General features: G+C 30.6%; 5 protein-coding genes across 5 annotated transcripts, besides 3 other annotated features; 3 read left to right on the top strand and 2 right to left on the bottom strand.

The window, feature by feature from the left end:
- Positions 1 to 2637: part of a mobile genetic element that runs on past the window's edge.
- Positions 982 to 1564, bottom strand: TVAGG3_0891710 (uncharacterized protein; the record flags this gene model as incomplete). The annotated part of the gene is made up of 1 exon (XM_051250877.1): positions 982 to 1564. A coding segment is annotated over one exon (583 nt), but the record flags the coding sequence as incomplete, so codon positions are not given.
- Positions 2638 to 6562: 3925 nt separating the features above from the next.
- On the top strand, positions 6563 to 7454 carry TVAGG3_0891690 (carbohydrate kinase protein; the record flags this gene model as incomplete). Its single annotated transcript, XM_001300767.2, has 1 exon — positions 6566 to 7450. The coding sequence occupies one exon, from the start codon at positions 6566 to 6568 to the stop codon at positions 7448 to 7450; it is 885 nt and encodes a 294-aa protein (XP_001300768.1).
- Positions 7455 to 7651: 197 nt separating this feature from the next.
- Positions 7652 to 9373, top strand: TVAGG3_0891680 (uncharacterized protein; the record flags this gene model as incomplete). Its single annotated transcript, XM_001300766.1, has 1 exon — positions 7652 to 9373. One exon carries the CDS (start codon positions 7652 to 7654, stop codon positions 9371 to 9373), a length of 1722 nt encoding a protein of 573 aa, XP_001300767.1.
- A 489-nt stretch (positions 9374 to 9862) lies between these two features.
- On the top strand, positions 9863 to 10645 carry TVAGG3_0891670 (uncharacterized protein; the record flags this gene model as incomplete). Its single annotated transcript, XM_001300765.1, has 1 exon — positions 9863 to 10645. One exon carries the CDS (start codon positions 9863 to 9865, stop codon positions 10643 to 10645), a length of 783 nt encoding a protein of 260 aa, XP_001300766.1.
- Positions 10646 to 11093: 448 nt separating this feature from the next.
- Positions 11094 to 12366, bottom strand: TVAGG3_0891660 (spectrin binding; the record flags this gene model as incomplete). The annotated part of the gene is made up of 1 exon (XM_001300764.1): positions 11203 to 11694. One exon carries the CDS (start codon positions 11692 to 11694, stop codon positions 11203 to 11205), a length of 492 nt encoding a protein of 163 aa, XP_001300765.1.
- A 1081-nt stretch (positions 12367 to 13447) lies between these two features.
- Positions 13448 to 14541: a mobile genetic element.
- Positions 14542 to 18333: 3792 nt separating this feature from the next.
- Positions 18334 to 18544: a mobile genetic element.
- Between the last annotated feature and the right edge of the window lie 1177 nt (positions 18545 to 19721).

Below are 19721 nucleotides of genomic sequence, written 5' to 3'. Positions count from 1 at the left end.
GTTATACCAATCTGAGGAGCCCCAGCAGGTTTCATCGAACGAATCTTCAAAAGAGCATCTTCCGTGAAAAGTGCTATTGGTTTTGTAAACTTCTTTGCTTTCAATTCATTTGGACCGTCTCTGTCACCAGTATATTGTATTTGAACTGTACCAACAGTTGAAATACCACCCATAAAGTCTTCTGAGTCAGCAAATGGAATGCCAAGCCAAAAGTTTGAACGGTCTCCATTTGTATATTGAGTGTTTTGAGCTCCTGTATGGTCCATACTTTCACATATGGCATAATAGAACTTTGCATTTCAGGGTTAATGGTTGTTGTGAAGTTGTTGTTAAAGTTCATAGCATCTAATGTCAAGTTGTATGACCTCATATCCTCAACTGTGGAATATTCTTCTCTTGGATAATATTTGCCATCTATGTTTATATGATATTTAATACCGGGGTTGTAGAAACAAGAATAGTCATTTATAGTTCGTCTGAACAGTACAAACATAGTATCTGCATGTTTCATTGCAGTTGTTAAGGCAATATCTGTTCTTGCACCTGGGTCAGCACTTTGGTTTCCAACTTCACCTGCAAAGTCTTTGACAGATATTTGGTGTATAGGGAACATAAGTGGAACTGCAATATATTTGGCAGCTAAAGCATTTGAAATATCTGGGTCCAACATATAGACTGCAAGTCTGCTTTCTATTCTCTTGCATTCAAACTTTTCGCATGTGAACTTAACTGGGTCCCAAGCAGTTCCAGCAGCATTGAAGTAGTAGTTTACTTCAGTGTTGAGGTTTGAGAAACCAAAGTCTAAGTCAACTTTGTCTTTGCAAAAGTCACAGAACTTGGCTCCACCAGTTCCAGCTACAGCAATGCTGAATGGGTCTTGCGTTGGTGCAATGACTAAGTTATTTTTGCTTGGAGTAAGTTCGATAGAAATTTTTCCTGCCCAGTTTGGCAAGTATCTTAAAAACCTGAAGATGAGGAAAGATGACAAAGGAACTCTAAGTTTCAATTTTACTTTGGTTACTGCTGCTGCAGTTTGTCCAGAAAGGTCAACATAAACTCCTGGAACGTTAGGGTCAAGTCTTCTTATTTTCTCAATAGTTGCATACTGGTCTGTTTGTTCTCTAGCTTGTGGTTGTACTGAGTTTCTCAAAGCGAACCATTCATAGTTTGCCCATGTTACTGTTTGAACTAAGTCAGAGTTAGAATATATCTTATATCCCATGAAAACTTCTGGAGCATATTGGTATCCGACATAGAAAATTCCATTGCAACCTTTCTTGTCAGACAACTTGGCAGAAGGTTTTATTTCAATGTCTTGTTCCACGTATAAGAAAGAGTTGTCAATAGAAATTATATGAAACCTGTCGCAAGCAATATCTACTGTTGTTGAAGAACCTTCTCCAAACTCACCTACATTTCCATAAGAAACAGCAGTTGTATATTCGTAAGTTCCAGGAACTATTTCTGACCTTCTAATGGCATTGTCGCATTCGTTATACCATTCGGAAACATTTCCATTCATAGCATCCAAAACTGTTGGCGTTATATTCTGAGCGGCGTACATTTCATATGGGTAAAAATATAGAATAGTTGGATTTATTTGTCATAATAGAACCCACGTGGACCAAGCTTTACTTTCTTCCTGACTGAGTTTTTAACTCTTCTTTTTCCTTCATTGCCACTACTTTCACTAGATGAAGTTACTTCTTCACTACTTTCACTTTGTTCTACTCTTCTTCTTTGGTGTCGCTTTGGTAACTTGCCCTCTGCTTCAAGTTGTTGCATCTTTGCCTCATGTTCACCTAGTATGTTGTAAATTTCCCATGTCCTTTTTGCCTTTGGGCTCTGGTCGCCCATCTCAGGTAACCTATATCCTAGAAAGAGTTTGTCATAGTTTGTATTTGAGTCTTTGCGTATTGTTTGCATGACTCTGTCCTGAGTTTCCGGTTCAAGCTCTTCAAACAGTGCCTGTCCATATGGAATAAGCTCGTTTCCAAATATATGTTTTTGTAGCCATTCTGGTTTTCTTTCCATGTTACCAATTATATCTTTTGTGAATGGGAAAGCTTTTACCCAATCTTTCAGTCTTGCGTCGTTTATTTCTGTAGTTGGTTTTATTTTGTCAAGGAACATGTTTTTCAATACTAACATTTCATTTGGTACTGTCCATTTGAGTTTTCTTAAATATTCATCCCTTCTCGGTTCATTGTCTGCAAAGTAAGTTTTTATGACATTTTGTAAACTTTCGTTTGCAAGGTCATGTACAATAGGTTCTCTTCCTTCTCTGTCCATAACTTTCTTTCTAAACTCTTCACCAAATATACCATCTCTATGGTTCTGTGTAGTTCTTTGAGATAAATGTTCTAGAACGTCAGGTGTTATATTTCCATCAGCCATGTTCATTTCATACTGGTTCAAAATATCTGCATCTTTCATATCTTTCAATGGCATTAAAGCCGCGCTGAAAATACCAGCTATGTCTCGTTCACCATTGACTTCCATTGCGTCTACAACTTCTTGGAATTGAGGTTGTAAGTTTATGAACCACCTATCCGGGTTAGCTTTATGACCCCATCTCATTGTAGTTCCATCGTCTGCAGAAACAAAAGTAGGTTTGTTTCCATCTTGGCTAGGTTCTGAATGAACTTTAAACAATGTTTCATTTCTATATGTTTTCTTGAAATTTAACCTTTTATTTTCACCGAGTTCATCCAAAGATTGAACGTTAAATGCTCGTAAGTAAAAAGGGTTGTTGTATTTGCGTACACTTTCTTTCAGTTCTTCCATTCTATGCTGAATATTTTCATCTGATGTTGGAGTCTTTTGTATGTCGGCAAACATTTTTCGATATTCTTCTACTATGTCAGCCGAATTTTTTTTAGACTCTTGGAAATATTCCATATTCTCCGCATACTCTTGTTGAGGGTCAAGATTTTTCGGCTGTTCCAAATCTTCATCTAGTTCTGTGAAGTTAGTTTCCAAAGGAGGGACTTGTTCGTTTCCTTCAGGCTCTTCTAGCTGTTGTTGCTGAACTATTTCTTCCATGTCTGGTTGTATCTGAACTAGTTCTTCCTGTGGAGTTTCTTGTACCTCATCTGCTGGCATTTCATATATTCCGAGACCGTTTTCAACAATTTCCCTATCTAAGTCATCCGGACTCATAAACCTTTCTTCTTTCGTTCCGTCTCTATTTTTTACGCGTTTCATGACGGGAGTTGAATTGTCATTTAGCTCTGACATCAAATATCTCGGAGTAAATTCGTTCATGTCATTTGGATGATATGCTATTAAATCATATCCCTTAGCGAGCTTGTATTTTCCAGGTTTGAATTTATATCCGTTTTGGTGCTGAGCCATAAAGCTAAATAGGTCCGGGTCAGTATTTCCATCCTTGAACTTTCTAATAGCTTCTTTATATCTGTCACTAAAGTCAATACTATCTGGGTAACCATAGTCTTCCTTAAGCCTTTTTAAGAATTCTTGGTTTCCTTGTTCTCTACTTCTTTTATGTCCTTGCTCTGGTTGTGGAGGTGGTTGTTGTGCAGGGTTTTGAACTGTTGGTTGTTGTGTTGGTTGTGGAGGTGGTTGTTGTGCAGGGTTTTGAACTGTTGGTTGTTGTGTTGGTTTTGGTGCATGCCTGTGTCTGTGTCCATGTGACGATGTAAATGTTTTAGGTAGTCCTGGTGCAGGTGCTTCTCTTGGAGGGTTTGGTGGTATATAAGTTCCACTAGCTAGTATATAAGTTCCACCAGCTGGTATATAAGTTCCACTAGCTAGTATATAAGTTCCACCAGCTGGCACATATGTTCCATCTGCAGCGTAATGTCCTACCTGACTTTTCGTTCTTAAGAAAGCATTTACTAGGTCTGTTTTGGTCTGTTGTAACTCTTTTTCTTGACTTTCCACAACAGTTGCTCTAACGGCGTCATAGGCACTTTGAACTGCCTGTCTCGTTGCTGCATCTGTTATTTTCGTCATATTTTGTGCTACTTCTTTTAACTCTTTGTCGAAACCTTCAGACTTCAGTTTCTTTCCAGATGAGAAGTCGTTCACTTGTTTCACCTTACTATGAAGAGCTTCGAAGGCGTTCTTAAAGTCAGCATTTGTTAAAGCTTCATTTGAACTGTCTTCATCCGCTTGTATTTTTGTCCTTATTGACCCTATGAGTTGGGCTGCTTTAGCGTTGGCTTGGGCATCTAACCAGTCATTGTTAGCTTTTATATATTCCGCGCTTTTCATTGCCTTTTGCATAGCCGCGTCGTTATTTTTACTTTCTTGTGCTAAGTTTTCATACTGTACGGTTTGGTTCTGCAACTGTAAAAGTTTTTCTGCCTTTACATTTGCTTCAACTTCCTTTTTATACTCATCGCTATCCATATATGTCTTCAGGGCTTTTTGTTTTATCTCTTCATCTTTCAGTACTTTATATCGAGTAGTATGGTTTTTCAAATTTATGACATCTTGTTCCATTTTTGCTACTTCTGCTGCTTTTTCTGACACTTTTTTTCGCATATTCCTCTGTACTTAGTTCTTTCAGTTGTTCTTCTTTCTTCTTTTTCTCTACGTTTAACTCATTGAGTTTCTTTGTGTGTCTGTCATATTCTAGTTTCTTTTCGTTTTCACCTATTTGCTTCTGTATGTCTATGTTTGACTTTTTGACATCTGCTATTTGATTTTTGAGTGAACTCAAATTCATTTGACTTTGAGGGTTATAGGCTGTTCCGTCTGCAGCTCCACCATAGCCTGCCATTTTCGCTAAAAGTGCCGCTCTTAAACCTCCACTCTGTGCACCAACAACTCGGTTTAAAAGCATAGGATTGCTTGACATTTGTTGCAACATAGTGGGGTCATTCAGCATTTGTTGTTGCAACTGTTGTTGTGGTGTTAGTCTTACTATTGGATGTTTCAATGCTCTCTTCCTCTTACGTATATTCTTACGTAGCTTACGTGGCATTTTAAGTGAAGTTAAAAAGCGGTTTTATACTAAACATCTTCGGGGCTAGAGGGCGCAACGCGCCTGGAAGCCCCAATACCTTTTTTTTTTTTTTTTTAATTCGGAAAATTGTTTTCATTTTAGGAGAATATAATTTTCCTTTTCGAAAATTTAAAAAGTGAGACGCGCAGGATTCGAACTTTTTTAAAAGTTGATTTAAATATATTCTGGTGTGGATTCTAAGGATAATATCATATTTAAAATAAGAATATACTAGTTTAGGTGGTATAATTTTTTTCGATAAATTTGAGAGCATGTACGTTTAGGGCATCAAAAGTGTCAATTCGCTCAGCGAAAGCTGAGCTAGCTTCGTTCTCGAAAGAATAGGGAAGGAGTGAAAGAGAGTGATACAGATGTTGACACATTCATATCATTTCAACAAATTTTGATCAAATTGAAATTCAATGAAATTCAATTCACTTCATATCCTTCAGTCAGTACATTGACATCCTTCTACATCACAATGATAACTCGTGCATCAATAGTTCTACAACTAACTCAGAAAAAACAAGATTTTTCCTTCCAGCTTACAGCTTTTAAAAAGTTTCGATGATAAAAATCACTCTACTCTTGTTTATCGATATGTTGTGATAGTAGGTAAACGTATTCTTATCGATATTAATAAAAATATTTTTACGAAAATCTGAACCAATTACAGAGTTATTCATAAAGTTTATGATAACTGTAATTACTTCATCTTTGTTTTATATTTGAATAAACAATTTAATTTAATTTGCATAATTTTTTTTAGTTGAAAGACAGGAAACTTAGTTGAGTTTGTATTATTTTTATCGTTCAATTCATTGTATATGTGAGTGATCCAGATATTTAAGATATTTAGAAAAAATTTATTAATTTGATTAACAAATTTTAATCAAAATAGCAAAAATCTATTTGATAGCTGTAAGCAAATAATAATTTCTATTTCAACCAAAATCACTTATTTTCATCTAAACGTATAAAATTGTCAATTTTATGAGAATAAATTTAAAATCTCATGAAATATAAAGGAGAGTAATATTTTTCAATTTTCTTTTTTCTTTCTCTCAAATATTTTCTATTGGGAATTTTCTTGTTATCAAAAAATAATTTTAATATTTGTTTATTTCATTACATACAATAAAATTTTAAAAACTCTATTTCTTCACAAGAAAATTTTTTTCCTTCATATGAAGAAACATTTTGTTCTCCATTTGATGCTGAGTCTAAATCTCGATTTTTGAATTTTCTTCTTTCCAAATTAGAAGTTTAATTCAAATTTTCAATAGTTTATATATTTTCTCAAACCGTCTTAGATTTTCTCACTTTTTAGGGATTTTCTCTCAAAATATACAAAAATAGTAATACCAATACATGTGTCTAATATACTTTAAAACCATCGTGATAAAATTCAAAAACGAAGAGTTCTTCTCTCCAAATTTTTTTCAAAATCAAAAAAATCAGATAAAAAAATACGTTTGGAAAATTCATTTTTAGCATTTTAGGAATTTTCTCACTTTTCTTCCAAATTGACATCCTTAAATTTAATATATAAACACGTCAAATGAATTGATAAGTTTACAAAATTTACTTATGGAAACTACATTTGTTGGTATTTGTAGTATAGATTTATATTCTCGTTGTCATGCACTTCCAAATCTTGGAGAAACAATTCATGGAATTGCTCTGAACTGTGGTTTTGGTGGGAAAGCACCAAATGCATGTGCACAATTCGCATTCCTTTCAGATAGTACTCTTAAACCAAACCTTCTTACAGCTGTAGGTAATGACTCTGATGGCAAAGTCATTGTAGATCATTTTAAAGAAATTGGTGTTTCTCCTCAATATGTTCAAGTCTCGAAAGAAGCTCCATCCGGACTTGCACTCTGCTTTGTTCTTGATGGTGGTGAGTCTGCAATTGTAATTCATCCATGTCCTGTTACAATAGACATGGTACATCAAATGAAAGACAAGCTCGCCAATAGCAAGCTTGTTGTTACTAACTTCGAAATTCCAATTGAAACTGCTCTTGAAGTTCTCAAAATAAGCCGTAATGGTGGAGCAAAGACAATCTTGAATGTTTCACCTGTTCCAGAGCAACGTGATATCAATCTCTTTAAAGATGCTTCAGTTGTTATTGTGAACGAGGTCGAGTTAGCTTCATTTGGATCTGTTGAAGACCTTTTCAATATCGGAGTTGAATGTGTTGTTCAGACACAAGGCGCAAAGGGTGCGACCATTCTTGAACGTGGAAAACAGCCGGTTCATGTTCCATCAATCAAAGTTGATGTCGTTGATACAACCGGTGCAGGTGACTCATTCCTCGGCTCATTTACTTATTGCCTCGCTAAAGGCTGCAGCTATGAAGAAGCAGCAAAAGTTGCATGCATTACTGCTGCTATTTCTGTCACAGGTGTAGGTACACAAGGTTCATATGCCCATCGTGATCATCCTCTCTTGAAATCAATTCTTCCTTAAGTAAAAATATATAATATATTTATATTTATGTATAAATATGCTTTATTTCAATTTAAAAGAATTCTAATTATTTTTATTTTCATGTAAGAAATGAAAATTACTTATGAACTGAGTAGTACCTATTGAGAATAATCTATGAAAGATAATAGAATAGTAGAAAAATGACCACTTTGAATATTGTGCTCAATGATTAATGATGTAATGTCACTGAGCTATCAAGGTCCGGATGTTGTGATTGGCAAAGAAATTACTGAGGCTAAGCGAGAAGGCATGCTCCACCATGCAAGTTCGTTCATTGCGGAACCAAGCATTTTAAAAAAAACGAATCCGTATAATGTATATACACAATCTGTATTATTAAATGTAAAATCTGAAGATATGATCAGTAATCTTTCCGTTTTTCAAGTTAATCAAGATATTTCAGAAGAATATTATAATAACAACGAATCAATCCTTGAAAACAGACTAACAAATTTAAATCAAAGAATTAAATATTACGATTCACGTATTTCGGCAATAAATGAATATATTCTTGAAGTCGATTCTCAAATTAATGGATATGATACATTTTTAAAGAATTTGCAATCATTAGAAGATCATCATATTGACTTAAAGGGTAAATCTGATAGCAACAAATTCTTAAACACTACACTTTCTCAAATTGAATTGTTAAATAACTTAATCAAGAAGTCAGATGATTTGATAAAATCTCGTCGTGCAGTGAGAATCAATATCCAATCCAAAATATCTGAATTAAAACAAAAGATTACCGAAATTGAGTTGCAATTTCAAAATGAGCGCACTAATCTGAAAAACCAGCTAAATACAGTACAAACTGTCAAGAGTGAAGCTGTTCAAAAGTTTAATCAATGGAAAGCATTATGCACAGAATCAACAAAAAAAAATCAATCTCTCATAGCCGAAATCTCAAATTATAAATCCCAAAGGAAGAAAACGCTTGATAGCATTATATTATTATCAGTAAAAAATAATCAAATTGCTAATACTGTCACATCGATACAAAATTCAATTAATTCAACGAAAAAGATGCATAAAAGTATAACTGAGCAGTATGAAAATGATGTAGTTGCTTATATGGAATATGTTACTAAACTTGAAGGTGAAAGAAAATCGATTTCTGAACAATTAAAAAAAATCAAACGAGAAATTTCTGAAATATCAAAGGACCATTCAGACGACAATAATTTAATTCTCTCTCTCGATACATTATGTAAGCTTAAGTCCAGAAAAATTCAGCTTATTGATGAATCAAACAGAATGACTTCGATCAAACCAATAAAATATTCTCTAAAGCTAGAAAAGAAAATGTATAAAGAAGAGAAGTTACCGATATTTAAAAAAATTGAGGATTCGATAAAAAGAAATTATGATACATCTGCGAAACTTTCCCAAGAGATAACAGCGATGTTTCAGAAGAATGAATCACTTAAAAATGATGTGATTTTCTATGGATCCCAATTAGATCAAATATTTCTCAACGCAGTTTCGGAAGTTAATCAAAATTTATCTAAATCTGTAAAATCTAGGAATTCTGCTGACTTAAAGGTAGAACTGCATAACATGACAATTGAACGGCATAAAGTCGTTATAAACAAGAAGAAAATTGTAAAAGATTTGAAATCCAAAGTTGAATTTCTTCAATTAAAGAATTCAAAGTCAATCGCATCATTGTACAGAAAGAAGGATGAATATGATGAGCTGAACTATCGATATAAATTTGATACTCGATTTAAAATGACTGAAAGTCAAAGATCAGCAATATACTCAATGATTTGGCTAAAGCGATTAGTAAGAAATGAAATTCATATAATTAATTCAAGTACTACAGAAACAGAAGCTTTTCTTAGGAGTTGGATATTTCAGTTAGATAAAGTTCAAAAATTTATTAAATGTAAATTTTGATATTTTGTTTTATAATAAATATGTTTGTAATGTAATTAGGCCAAACGTAAAATTATTAAATATCAACAGTCTGGCGGTTTCTCGCGATAAATTCAAAATTGAGAACTTTGGCAAAAATTTTCGTGGAATCATTTTTGGAAATAAATTTGCAAAATTGTGTCAAAATTTACAAACATGAGCTTCTAATGGTGCAAATAGCAGACTTCATTAAATTGCAGAAAAGAAAGTTTTATCAACAGCAATTGACCAAGGAACAATAAGAGAACAACAGATGTCAGAGTTCTTGTCTAAAATAGAAACCCAACAGAAAGAAATCGATGACTTGAAAGACAAAATCCAAAACAAAGAAGATTTTATTCGAAAATTGCAGAGACAAATTGCAACAGATGGCCAAAAATTTGAAGAAATAACTTCTCAACCTTTCGTTCTTTTGATTGTATAAACTCCTTTGACACGTCAATTGTTGAATTAACTAATTTGAGGCAAGAAATGCGCAAAAAAGAGAAACAACTCAATGAATCACTTGCCAAAATCAAATTTTTGGAAGAAAAGAAAGCAAATGATAAAGCGGATTATGAAGATGAAAAAGCAAGATTTGACAAAGAAAGGAAATCACTTAAAGAGCTTGTAGGCATGATGGCAAAGAAAGTAGACACATTAAATAGTGTTACAACTAAAATGGCTGTATTCCATTCAATATTAACTAATCAAAACACAATGGAACAAAACAGTCAAACAATTCTTGAAATACTGAAAAGTCCTTTGAATGAGTTGTTCTCGCATTTCGGTCTTCAGGAAATAGAAACATTAGGGCGCGTTGTAACATTAACAATAAGTTCTGTGAATGAAGATTTCGATGAAAAACCTTATGTCGATGAAAAAATCTCCAAAAAAATCGACGAAGTACTTACTGTTATTGATAATCTTCCAGTTAAAACAGTGAACTTGAAACCTATTGAAGGGGCTTCACCTTTGTTAAAACTCACTCAGATTTCAGCAAGATTGAAACAAATTTCATCAACAATGGTTGATAGAGATTCATTAATTCAACGAATGTCTAAACTAGTCGAAAGTCAACATCAAGTTGTTGTTAGAATAAGCGAATGTCCAAAAGATGAAACAATTCTCAAACTGTCATCTTCAAATCTCGAAGAAAGCAATAAGATTCTGAAAGATATCGCAAAATGCAAAAAAAAAATTATGAGCTATAATATGCCTAAGGCTGAATCACTGGTCCTTCATACACAATTCGAATCATTGAATAATATTTGATATATTTGGTTTTTCTACAGATCACAAGAAAATTCCATATTTGTTTGCAGTATTTCTGGATCCAAGATCGATGCAATTGTTCCTAAGACCTTCAAGAGCAACAAACTCTACATTACATTAAACTTACAAGCAAATAATACGATAAAATCACAAAAAATGTTAAATTATCATACAACGATAGTTTGTACGAATGTATTCATGTGAATGAACAAAATCATAATAAAAATTCAAAGTTAAAAATCATAAAATTATTCCGAATATTTTTGAGAATAAGCACATGAGTGTTAAGTAACATATAAATAAAATGTTTCCCTTTGAAATTTAGTATATTTCAAATTGTGATTCAAATTTAGATGATATTTTTGGATTTACATGTGTTATTTTATACATATAAAATTAAAAATGAGCATCTGAACCTTGATGATATGATCATTGTTATATTAATGAATTCTTGATAAGAATAGAAAATTAATATTTTTAGTCGCGAAGCATGTTAAAAGTGCAATAAAAGTATATATACATGCACATAATATGATCATACTCAAAATATTACTTGATCATGTACGTCCATCTTTGTCTTTAGCATTGATATCTGCGCCATTTGAAATAAGAATTTCGGCTGTTTCTTTACTATTATCTCTGGCTGCATAATGAAGAGGGGTACATCCATTTTTAGTTTTAGCATTGATATCTGCATCATTTGAAATAAGAATTTCGGCTGTTTCTTTACTATTGTTATTGGCTGCATAATGAAGAGGGGTACATCCATTTTTAGTTTTAGCATTGATATCTGCGCCATTTGAAATAAAATATCCTAAAACTGATGAAAGATGGAAATTCGGAGAATAAACAAAACATGTGTTGATGTCATTTGTTTGATCCAAGTAAACTAAAAATGATTGAAGATTATTGTATTGAGAACACAATTCTAAATCAATTTTTTTGTTATGTTCATTCATCAAAAATGTGACAAAATCGATATTGTGTGATATAATTGCATATTTCATGCATACATCATCTGGTTTTTGTACTTTCAAGCATTCATTCATAATGTCTTGATTTCCACTCAAAAACGAAAATCTAAGACAATTTGGAGTGATTTCTGATTGAAATTTCGTTATTAAAAACTTAAAACAATCAACAGATCCATGATAACAACATAATCAAAGTAACGAAAGACCTTCATTTGAATATGGATATAAATCACTTTTTAATTTTTGATTTTTATCAAACTCTTCTTTTTCTGTAAAATTTATTAATGATATTTTGTCATCATCCATAATAGATCTGTGAATCGTCTTTTGTTCGTGAATATCAGATGAATAATGAGAATCTTCAAAATCGTTAAAACTTTTTTTCCATTTTTCATTCAATACTATGTTGTATTCTTTGTAGAAAAGGTAATTAAAAACTTTGCTGATTTTGTTGACCAGATTTAGATGGTATTCGTCAACAATTTGTTTGGCAATCGCTAAATATGACTTCATGTAGCGGTTGTTCTAAATTGAAAGTTCGGATATATCATTGATAATCATATCAGGCTGAATTTGATAAGAGTCAATCAGGTTTTGTTTGATTTTTTTGTATATTGCGTTTAATTTTTCTTCGTCATTTGTTTTCAGCCTGTACAAAGCATTGTAGACATCATTATATCCTGTAAAAATCTCCATCAATTTGTCATAATGAGTTTGGTTAGTTTCTCCCTTGGACATCAACCAAAAATTATCAAACATACGATTATTTTTGATTCAAATGCTGTTTAGAATTAAAAATAATCATTAGTATAATAATTACACTTTTATTGCATTTTTAACAGGCTTCACGCCTGTATAAAAACGTAATAAAAGTGTAAATTTTACGATATCGTAATTTTACAAACAAATTTCGAATTTCGAAAATTTGGATTCTAATCAACTCAATTTTGAGCCAACATAGCTTTCATCAAGAACACTTTTTCTCAGAAAAAAATTTATTGTTCGAACACTTTATATGAGATCGAACATATTTCTCCACTCAAGTAGATCTATACTTTAAAATTATTCGCCCATATATGTCTATATCCAACGGAAATTCATCATGACTCATTTCTATGCCTCATCGAGCAAATCGTGTAATCAGTATATTTAAATTCAAATATTTTTTCTAATTAATGTTACACAAAGATGGCCTAAGGCCATCTTTGGCATTTGCGTAAGCAAATGCCTCTCAATTTAGAATAAATAACTATGCTTTCTAGCTTTTTTATTTTTATTCTAAATATTGTGACTGTTGGTTAAAGGTAGACCAGCAAAAAATACGTTATTTCGCAATTTTAAAAAAAATCTTATGGTACTTATTTTCAAAAACTAAATATAATAAACATTGCTTTACTCTATTGTAGATCGGTCCATGCTAGTTTATTTTGGACGTGATTGACTTCGCTATCTGAAAGATTATGTTCAAGATTTAATTTATGCTCCATTTCATTAATATCTTTGCAATTACTAATGAAATTAAGTATGTGATTAGTGATAATGTTTGAAAGATTCGTTACACCTAAGAACTGAGAACATTGAAGTATTGATCCGAGCATGGGTTCATTTTCAATTAAAAACTTATTTGCCCAGTTATTTTCGTTAGGGTGGATAGATTTTTTAACATAATCCAAGATCGTGGAGAAGATTTCTTTTGTAATTGGGATGTTAATTGGTTCGTTTACTTCAATATCTTGAGACATATTGTTTATTAATTGAAAATATGAAAGTTCTGCTGGAGAAAGGGTAAACTCTTCATCTTCGCATTTTATTGTTGTCATAATTTTAAGGGTCCACTGTAAAAATTGAAAGTCTCTCAAAATTGAGAGGCAATTTGCAAATAATCGTTATCATCATTTTTCAAAAATCCACTTTTCCTAGTGTTCTGATTAATATTATGTGAATACAACAATGAAGCATATGTTTCAATAAGATGGTAATATATTCTATCACTTCAAATCTCATAAAAATTGCAAAATCAGTGAGTTTTATAAGAACATGATTTTTTTCGAATTTTTTCGCTTTTGGATGCGTGTTTTGAAAAATAGATATTTTCGAATTTTAATTTTATCTTAAGTATAAGTTTTATATTAGGAATTTTTTTGACCTATTTCCAATCATTAATTCCAATGTTTTTCAAGGAATTTAATTGAGAAGAAATTAGGAATTTCGCTTTAATGCCATTACAAACTAATATTATGATGCATAATATATATTTATTGAGGCTAATGCCGGGATATCTTGCATTTAAAAAAAATTCAAAGAATTGACAATTGGATAGCACAAATTTAATTCCCTGGACAAAGTATTATTGTTTATATATTCAAACCATTATCCTTAGTTTAGATATGTTGGCCAAAAATTTTCGTGTTATTTTTTGTGTTTAAGCATAAATTATGTATTTACTTATGAAAAATAAGCATTTTATTCATTATCATAAAGATATACCATAACAATTGATAAAATTTTTTTAAAAAAATTGTGTATTTTAGTGGGTATTATTCTGGATAATGCCAATTTTTACAAGATTTAATATTAACCATATCAATAGCCGACTCAATGTAAAAATTTAGATATTATTTTTTCATTAATCAAACTTTGATAAATTTTAGTATAATGAACGATTTTGTTTCGTGTATGATACAGAAATGAAAAGCTTAATTAATATCATTTTGCATTTTTTAAAGGATGTTAGAGTACATCTACATTAAAAAATCAGATTTGAACTGCGATACTGCATCAAATTGATGCATATCTGATAAGGATCTCAAAAGAGTAAAGTTAATTTTTTTGTGTTTTTTTAAGTTTTGGGCCTTAGTAAAACACCATCTCGAGCAATATTTTTGGGATGACGATAGACCTTATTTGGCCTTACAGTGGACCCTTAAATGTCACATTTAATTTGAGAATTGAATTCAAAAATTAAACATTAAAAATGTGTTTACATATGATAAGAGATATTTTCTTTTTCGAAATTTTTGATCAAAAATAAAAATATTTTTAATAAAAAAATTAAAGGTACGGGCACTTTTAACCTTAAATTCTAAAAAATCAAGGAGCATTTGTTAGCTTCACAACTCGTAATACCCTTTGAATATAACCAAGATTTTAGAGTAAGCTAAGCATTAGCATACTTTTAAGAGAATGCAATGTTTGTTGCATGAACTAAACTTTACAAAAAAGAACATATTTTGATTTTTTGCAACCTATCAATTTTCTCATCATTTAATCAGTCAATATTACTAAAATTCGAAAACACTTATAACCCTTTCGGAAAATCTCTACCATAAAAAATTAAATTTATGAAATATTTTTGAGAACGCGCTTTCTCTTTGAGAATCATGGAGATGAATCGCATACAAATATATAATAAGTACACAGAAAATGAAAAAAATCCGTCTTGCCAATTTTTAGAAACGAATTGCATTTCATCAAAAATCGGCATTACCCAATAGTTGACTGGTAAATTAGCTGTTATCATAATGAACGACATACAGTTATCAAATAAATATTAGTGCAAACGCACAACCAGCAATAAAATTTCTTGATTTTTATTACTTGTAACTTGTTTTACCCCCTACAAGAAGAAGATTACTTTTGGGTTACATAAAATTCAAGTAGTATCTTCGAAATAATTGTATTTAATAAATATAAATATTTTATGTTTATTTTTTTTCGGTAAATCTATCTGTTTTTGGATTTTAACCACAAATAGTTCTTCTTTAGATAAGAAATTATTAGTTTTTTAAAATTAAATTTTGCAATCAAGAAATATCGAGGTTTTTCGGGAACATAAAGAAATATTTTGCATTAACATCAATTATAAAACACATTCTTTTTTCCAAAAAAAATCACAATTTTGAGATTTTATAATAAAAATTGTATTTTTTCATTTTATTTTTTATTTTTTGAAATTTTTCAGCTTATATCGGCGCGCGGCGAAGCAGCGCGCCGATAGATGCGCTATATAAGGTAGTCACAAAATCTAAGTAGAAGGGGTTTGAAATATTGAGGGGCTTTGAAATTTTGGCTCTCAAAATTTACCCTTCCTCACTACTCGAATTCCGAGCCTCTCAATGAATTTCCTCTCAATTTTGAATGGTTTATATTGACTTTTGAATACCTTTATTGAGAACAAAAAAATAAATATATTAAGATTCGTATAATATTGGCATTTTTCATAAAATGAAGGCCTAAAAAACAGGGCCATTCAAAAAATGAATTGTTTTGGGGAGTAGTGGATCTAGCATCTGTGTAACAAATAATAAAGATTGGCCGTAAAATTAGGCCTAATCTCTTTTTGGTAAAATTTTGGAAATTGATATCTCTTTATATTCGTCTGTCGTGAGGTACAGATAACAAGATGATGGAGTAAGTGTTTTTGACATATTTACTTTTCACCATATTGGCCGAAATTAAGTATATTGTTGCTAATTTTTTGTTTTTGACCTTGTTTTTAGGGGCACTACTATTTATTCATCTTTGTATCATTTTTGTTGAGCTCGTATTGAAAAACAATCAATGAAATCCATGTTTTCATTTGAAATCTGATAAAGTTAAACGTGCATATAAGTTTCTCGCTGATATCACTCAATTGCAAATTCATATATATGCAATTCAAAAAAATGAGAAAAATTTCGGATTGTCCAAATTGAAGGATATATTTTTTTTTCTTTAGCCAATAAATCAATGTATTATATTGCATTCATTATCCAATGAGTAGTTACACATAATATTAGCATATAACACTCTTGCTGTTTACAAATACAAATTTTGATTTGATTATTTTGTTTAAAGCTATTCTATTTATAGTGATCTCTTATATAACATATTGTATAAAATATCTATATTACTATTATTGTATTTCATGAATCTTTTTTCATTAATAAAATTTTATTGGAAAAATTTCAACTTTTCATTAATCTAAATTGACATCTGTGATGCTTCCTATTCTGTTACAACTATTAAAGCTTACATTTAAATTCGAATTCAAAATTTCAAAATTTTTTAAATTGATCAATACAATGATTTTAATAATATATATTTGTTTGTGCTTTTAAATTTCTTAAGCTTTCAAAATTTAAGAGAATTGATAACTTAATACAATATGATCTTAATGATATACTAATTAATAATTCACAAAATGTAAAAAAGTCTTCTCAAAACTAAATTCAATGTCTTTCAATCGAGATTTTGAGGCAACTTTATATATAAGACTAAAAATATTTTTTCGTCGTCTTTAATTAAATCGAATTAGCTATCTAAATTTCATATTTTCGTGACTTACTTTTGACCATTTTCGGTTGCAATTTTTAATCGTTTTTAAACTAATAGCATTTATCAATTTGAGTTATATTATATTGCGGATTGATCCATTTAAATCGCCGAAAATTCAATGATCAAATAATTTCAAAAATAAATCATGCTCAAAATTCGATTTTAAGCGGTTAAATTTATTCCTCATTAGCAATATATATAATAATCTCATAAATCACATCGAAATGCTGGACTGCTTGTTCGGAATTTAAACTTAAAGCAAAAACAGATTTTTATATATGAATAGAATATAATTGATGATTAGGTTATAATTTTATATCTAAAAGTTATACATTCCTTTCAATAATGAGTATTTCGATTCAATATCATGTATTCAAAGCATTTTTGAGCCTACTTTACTTAAGAAATCAGATTCACACCATCAGTATATTACGATAGGATTGTTATAAAACGATAATATCAATTTTTTAAAGAAATATTTTCTGATCTCGTCTTTCAAGCATAAATTTAGGATGTATTATTAGTTATTCACCATATGTTATTGAATTCCTGTAGAAATAACTACTGATGCTTCATTATTGTTAAAAAATTGAAACAAAATCTCACAGAATCTTTTGAAGAATGATATATTTATGCATTGCTCAAGCTACAAAAATGATGCAGAGCATTAGCATATGCATTATTAACTTATATCTTCTAATAAAATTCTAGATTAATAAATCACAAAATTGGCAAGACCAATTTTCTTCATACGACACATTTAGTATATATGGTATATATGCAATCTATGCTCTTGAGTATATGGCTTAAAAATTTTGGGAAAATAGACAAATAAACTCCTTTTTTTTATTTAGGTACCCTATTCAATTTCTATCGTCACCATATGGAGAGGTCAGGCCCATATCATAAAACATTAAGTTTGGACTTACTAAGACATGTAAGAATTACCTTGCTTGTATAGGGGCATTAAATACTTTTAGATGCTAAAATCTTCAAAATTAATTTAATTCGATATTCAAAATATGCACGAAAACGTAAATAAATACGGATCTAGCTCTCACATATCTCTATTTTAAGCATTGATAAGTATTTCTACATTCTATTTTAAAAAATATTCAAATTTCACAATATTCTTTTCATTGATAATCTACATATTAACGAGAATGATATAACTTTTCATGTGTTTAGAAGTTCTTAGCTTTAGTACTGTATTGTTGAAAAAATTATTGAAGACTTTTTTCTTTTTGAGAAATTAATGCAATAACCAAAGAGGAATTGCATATGCTGCGCACTAAAATTATAGAAATGTCTCTAATTAGACACAAATAGAGATATTCGGAAATAAAAATTTGAAATTTTGATCAAAAACGCTATTTTCTAATCATTTTTATTTTAACTATATATAAAGTATCTTTTTTAGGGCTGTACAAGATTTAAAAAAACATTGCCGGGTTACCGTAGAGGCCTAAAAAAATCGCGCCTCGGCGGCAAGCCGCCTCGGCATTAAGAATGCGCATCTAAATTTTTATATGTCCTTCTTTCTTTTATTTTTCCCTTCCCTTCCTTTTCTTTTTCTTTTTTTCCCTCCTCTTGCTCTCATTTACCTTTTTTTTCCTTTTCTCATCATTTTTCAAAATTTAAAATTTTTATCAAAAATCTTGCCTATAAAAGCAGATTATGGAACCTTTTAATGCCTCTTAATCAATATTATACAGCATAAAGCATATTAAATGAAAGTAATTACGTATAAATTTATTTTATTATCTTATTTATTAATTCTTTAGCATGTATTGTTTAATATTAACTTTTCTGTACATTAAATATGATATCTCCAAAGTATGAATGCCTTGTAACGAAACGAAAACTTAATTTTATGTTGAATATTTGTCACAAACATTAGATTATTAAAATATATGTTGGATATCCCTTAGTATGAGACTTCATGACTCTTGTTGTCTAACGTGAGCTTTGGATTGCAAGCTTGCTACAGCACATAAGTATTCTGTGGTTAAAAAAACCACATGAGCTTTAAAAACTATAAAACCAAAAATAATTGTTATAATTTAAATGAAGAAGTAATTTAAAACGATTTTATTTATGATCAAATTTTATATATTTTTTTGGATCAAATCCATTTTAATAGAATTTATATACTATTCATCTATTAGTAAACACTACCGTATATTATTTTTTAAGCTATCTTATTTTTTGAAATTTTATTCAAATCTTTGGTCGCAAGAAGAATTGCATGATAAATAAAAACATTTAATCAAAGTCAATTTTATTTTTCATATTCAAATGGACTGAGTGTTAACATTTAACATTTTTTGCTAATTGTCGTCAAAAATTAGGCGTAAAGCAAAAATTGATATTTCATATGGTTTTATGATAGATAAGCATTATATTCCCACTCATTATATTCGTAAATTTTGAGGTTTATCCTTCGCTTTTAAGATCATTGAATTTGATTTTTATATAAAATAGTTATATATTAGAAAATAATATGAGTTTATATGATATTATTTTTCAGAAGATTTCATTCTATAATCATCACTATAAAGTTCTTACTGCTGGCCGGAATCGCCCAGTTCGCGCTGAAAGGTCTTAGCTTCCACATCTTACAGTGGTCTGTACCATCTTTGCAGATGGTACAACTATGAAGCCAATGGTGATACTTCCACAAAAGAAGACCCTTGATGCGGAATTGGAAGATCTGGACGCTTTTTTTGTTCGCTCCGAGAGTGGATGGATGAACAAATACCTTTTTATGGTATACTGTATCATGT

Source organism: Trichomonas vaginalis, chromosome VI (genome assembly GCF_026262505.1).
Source record: "Trichomonas vaginalis G3 chromosome VI, whole genome shotgun sequence".
NCBI lineage: Eukaryota > Parabasalia > Trichomonadida > Trichomonadidae > Trichomonas > Trichomonas vaginalis.
This window is presented reverse-complemented; position numbering and strand designations above follow the sequence as displayed.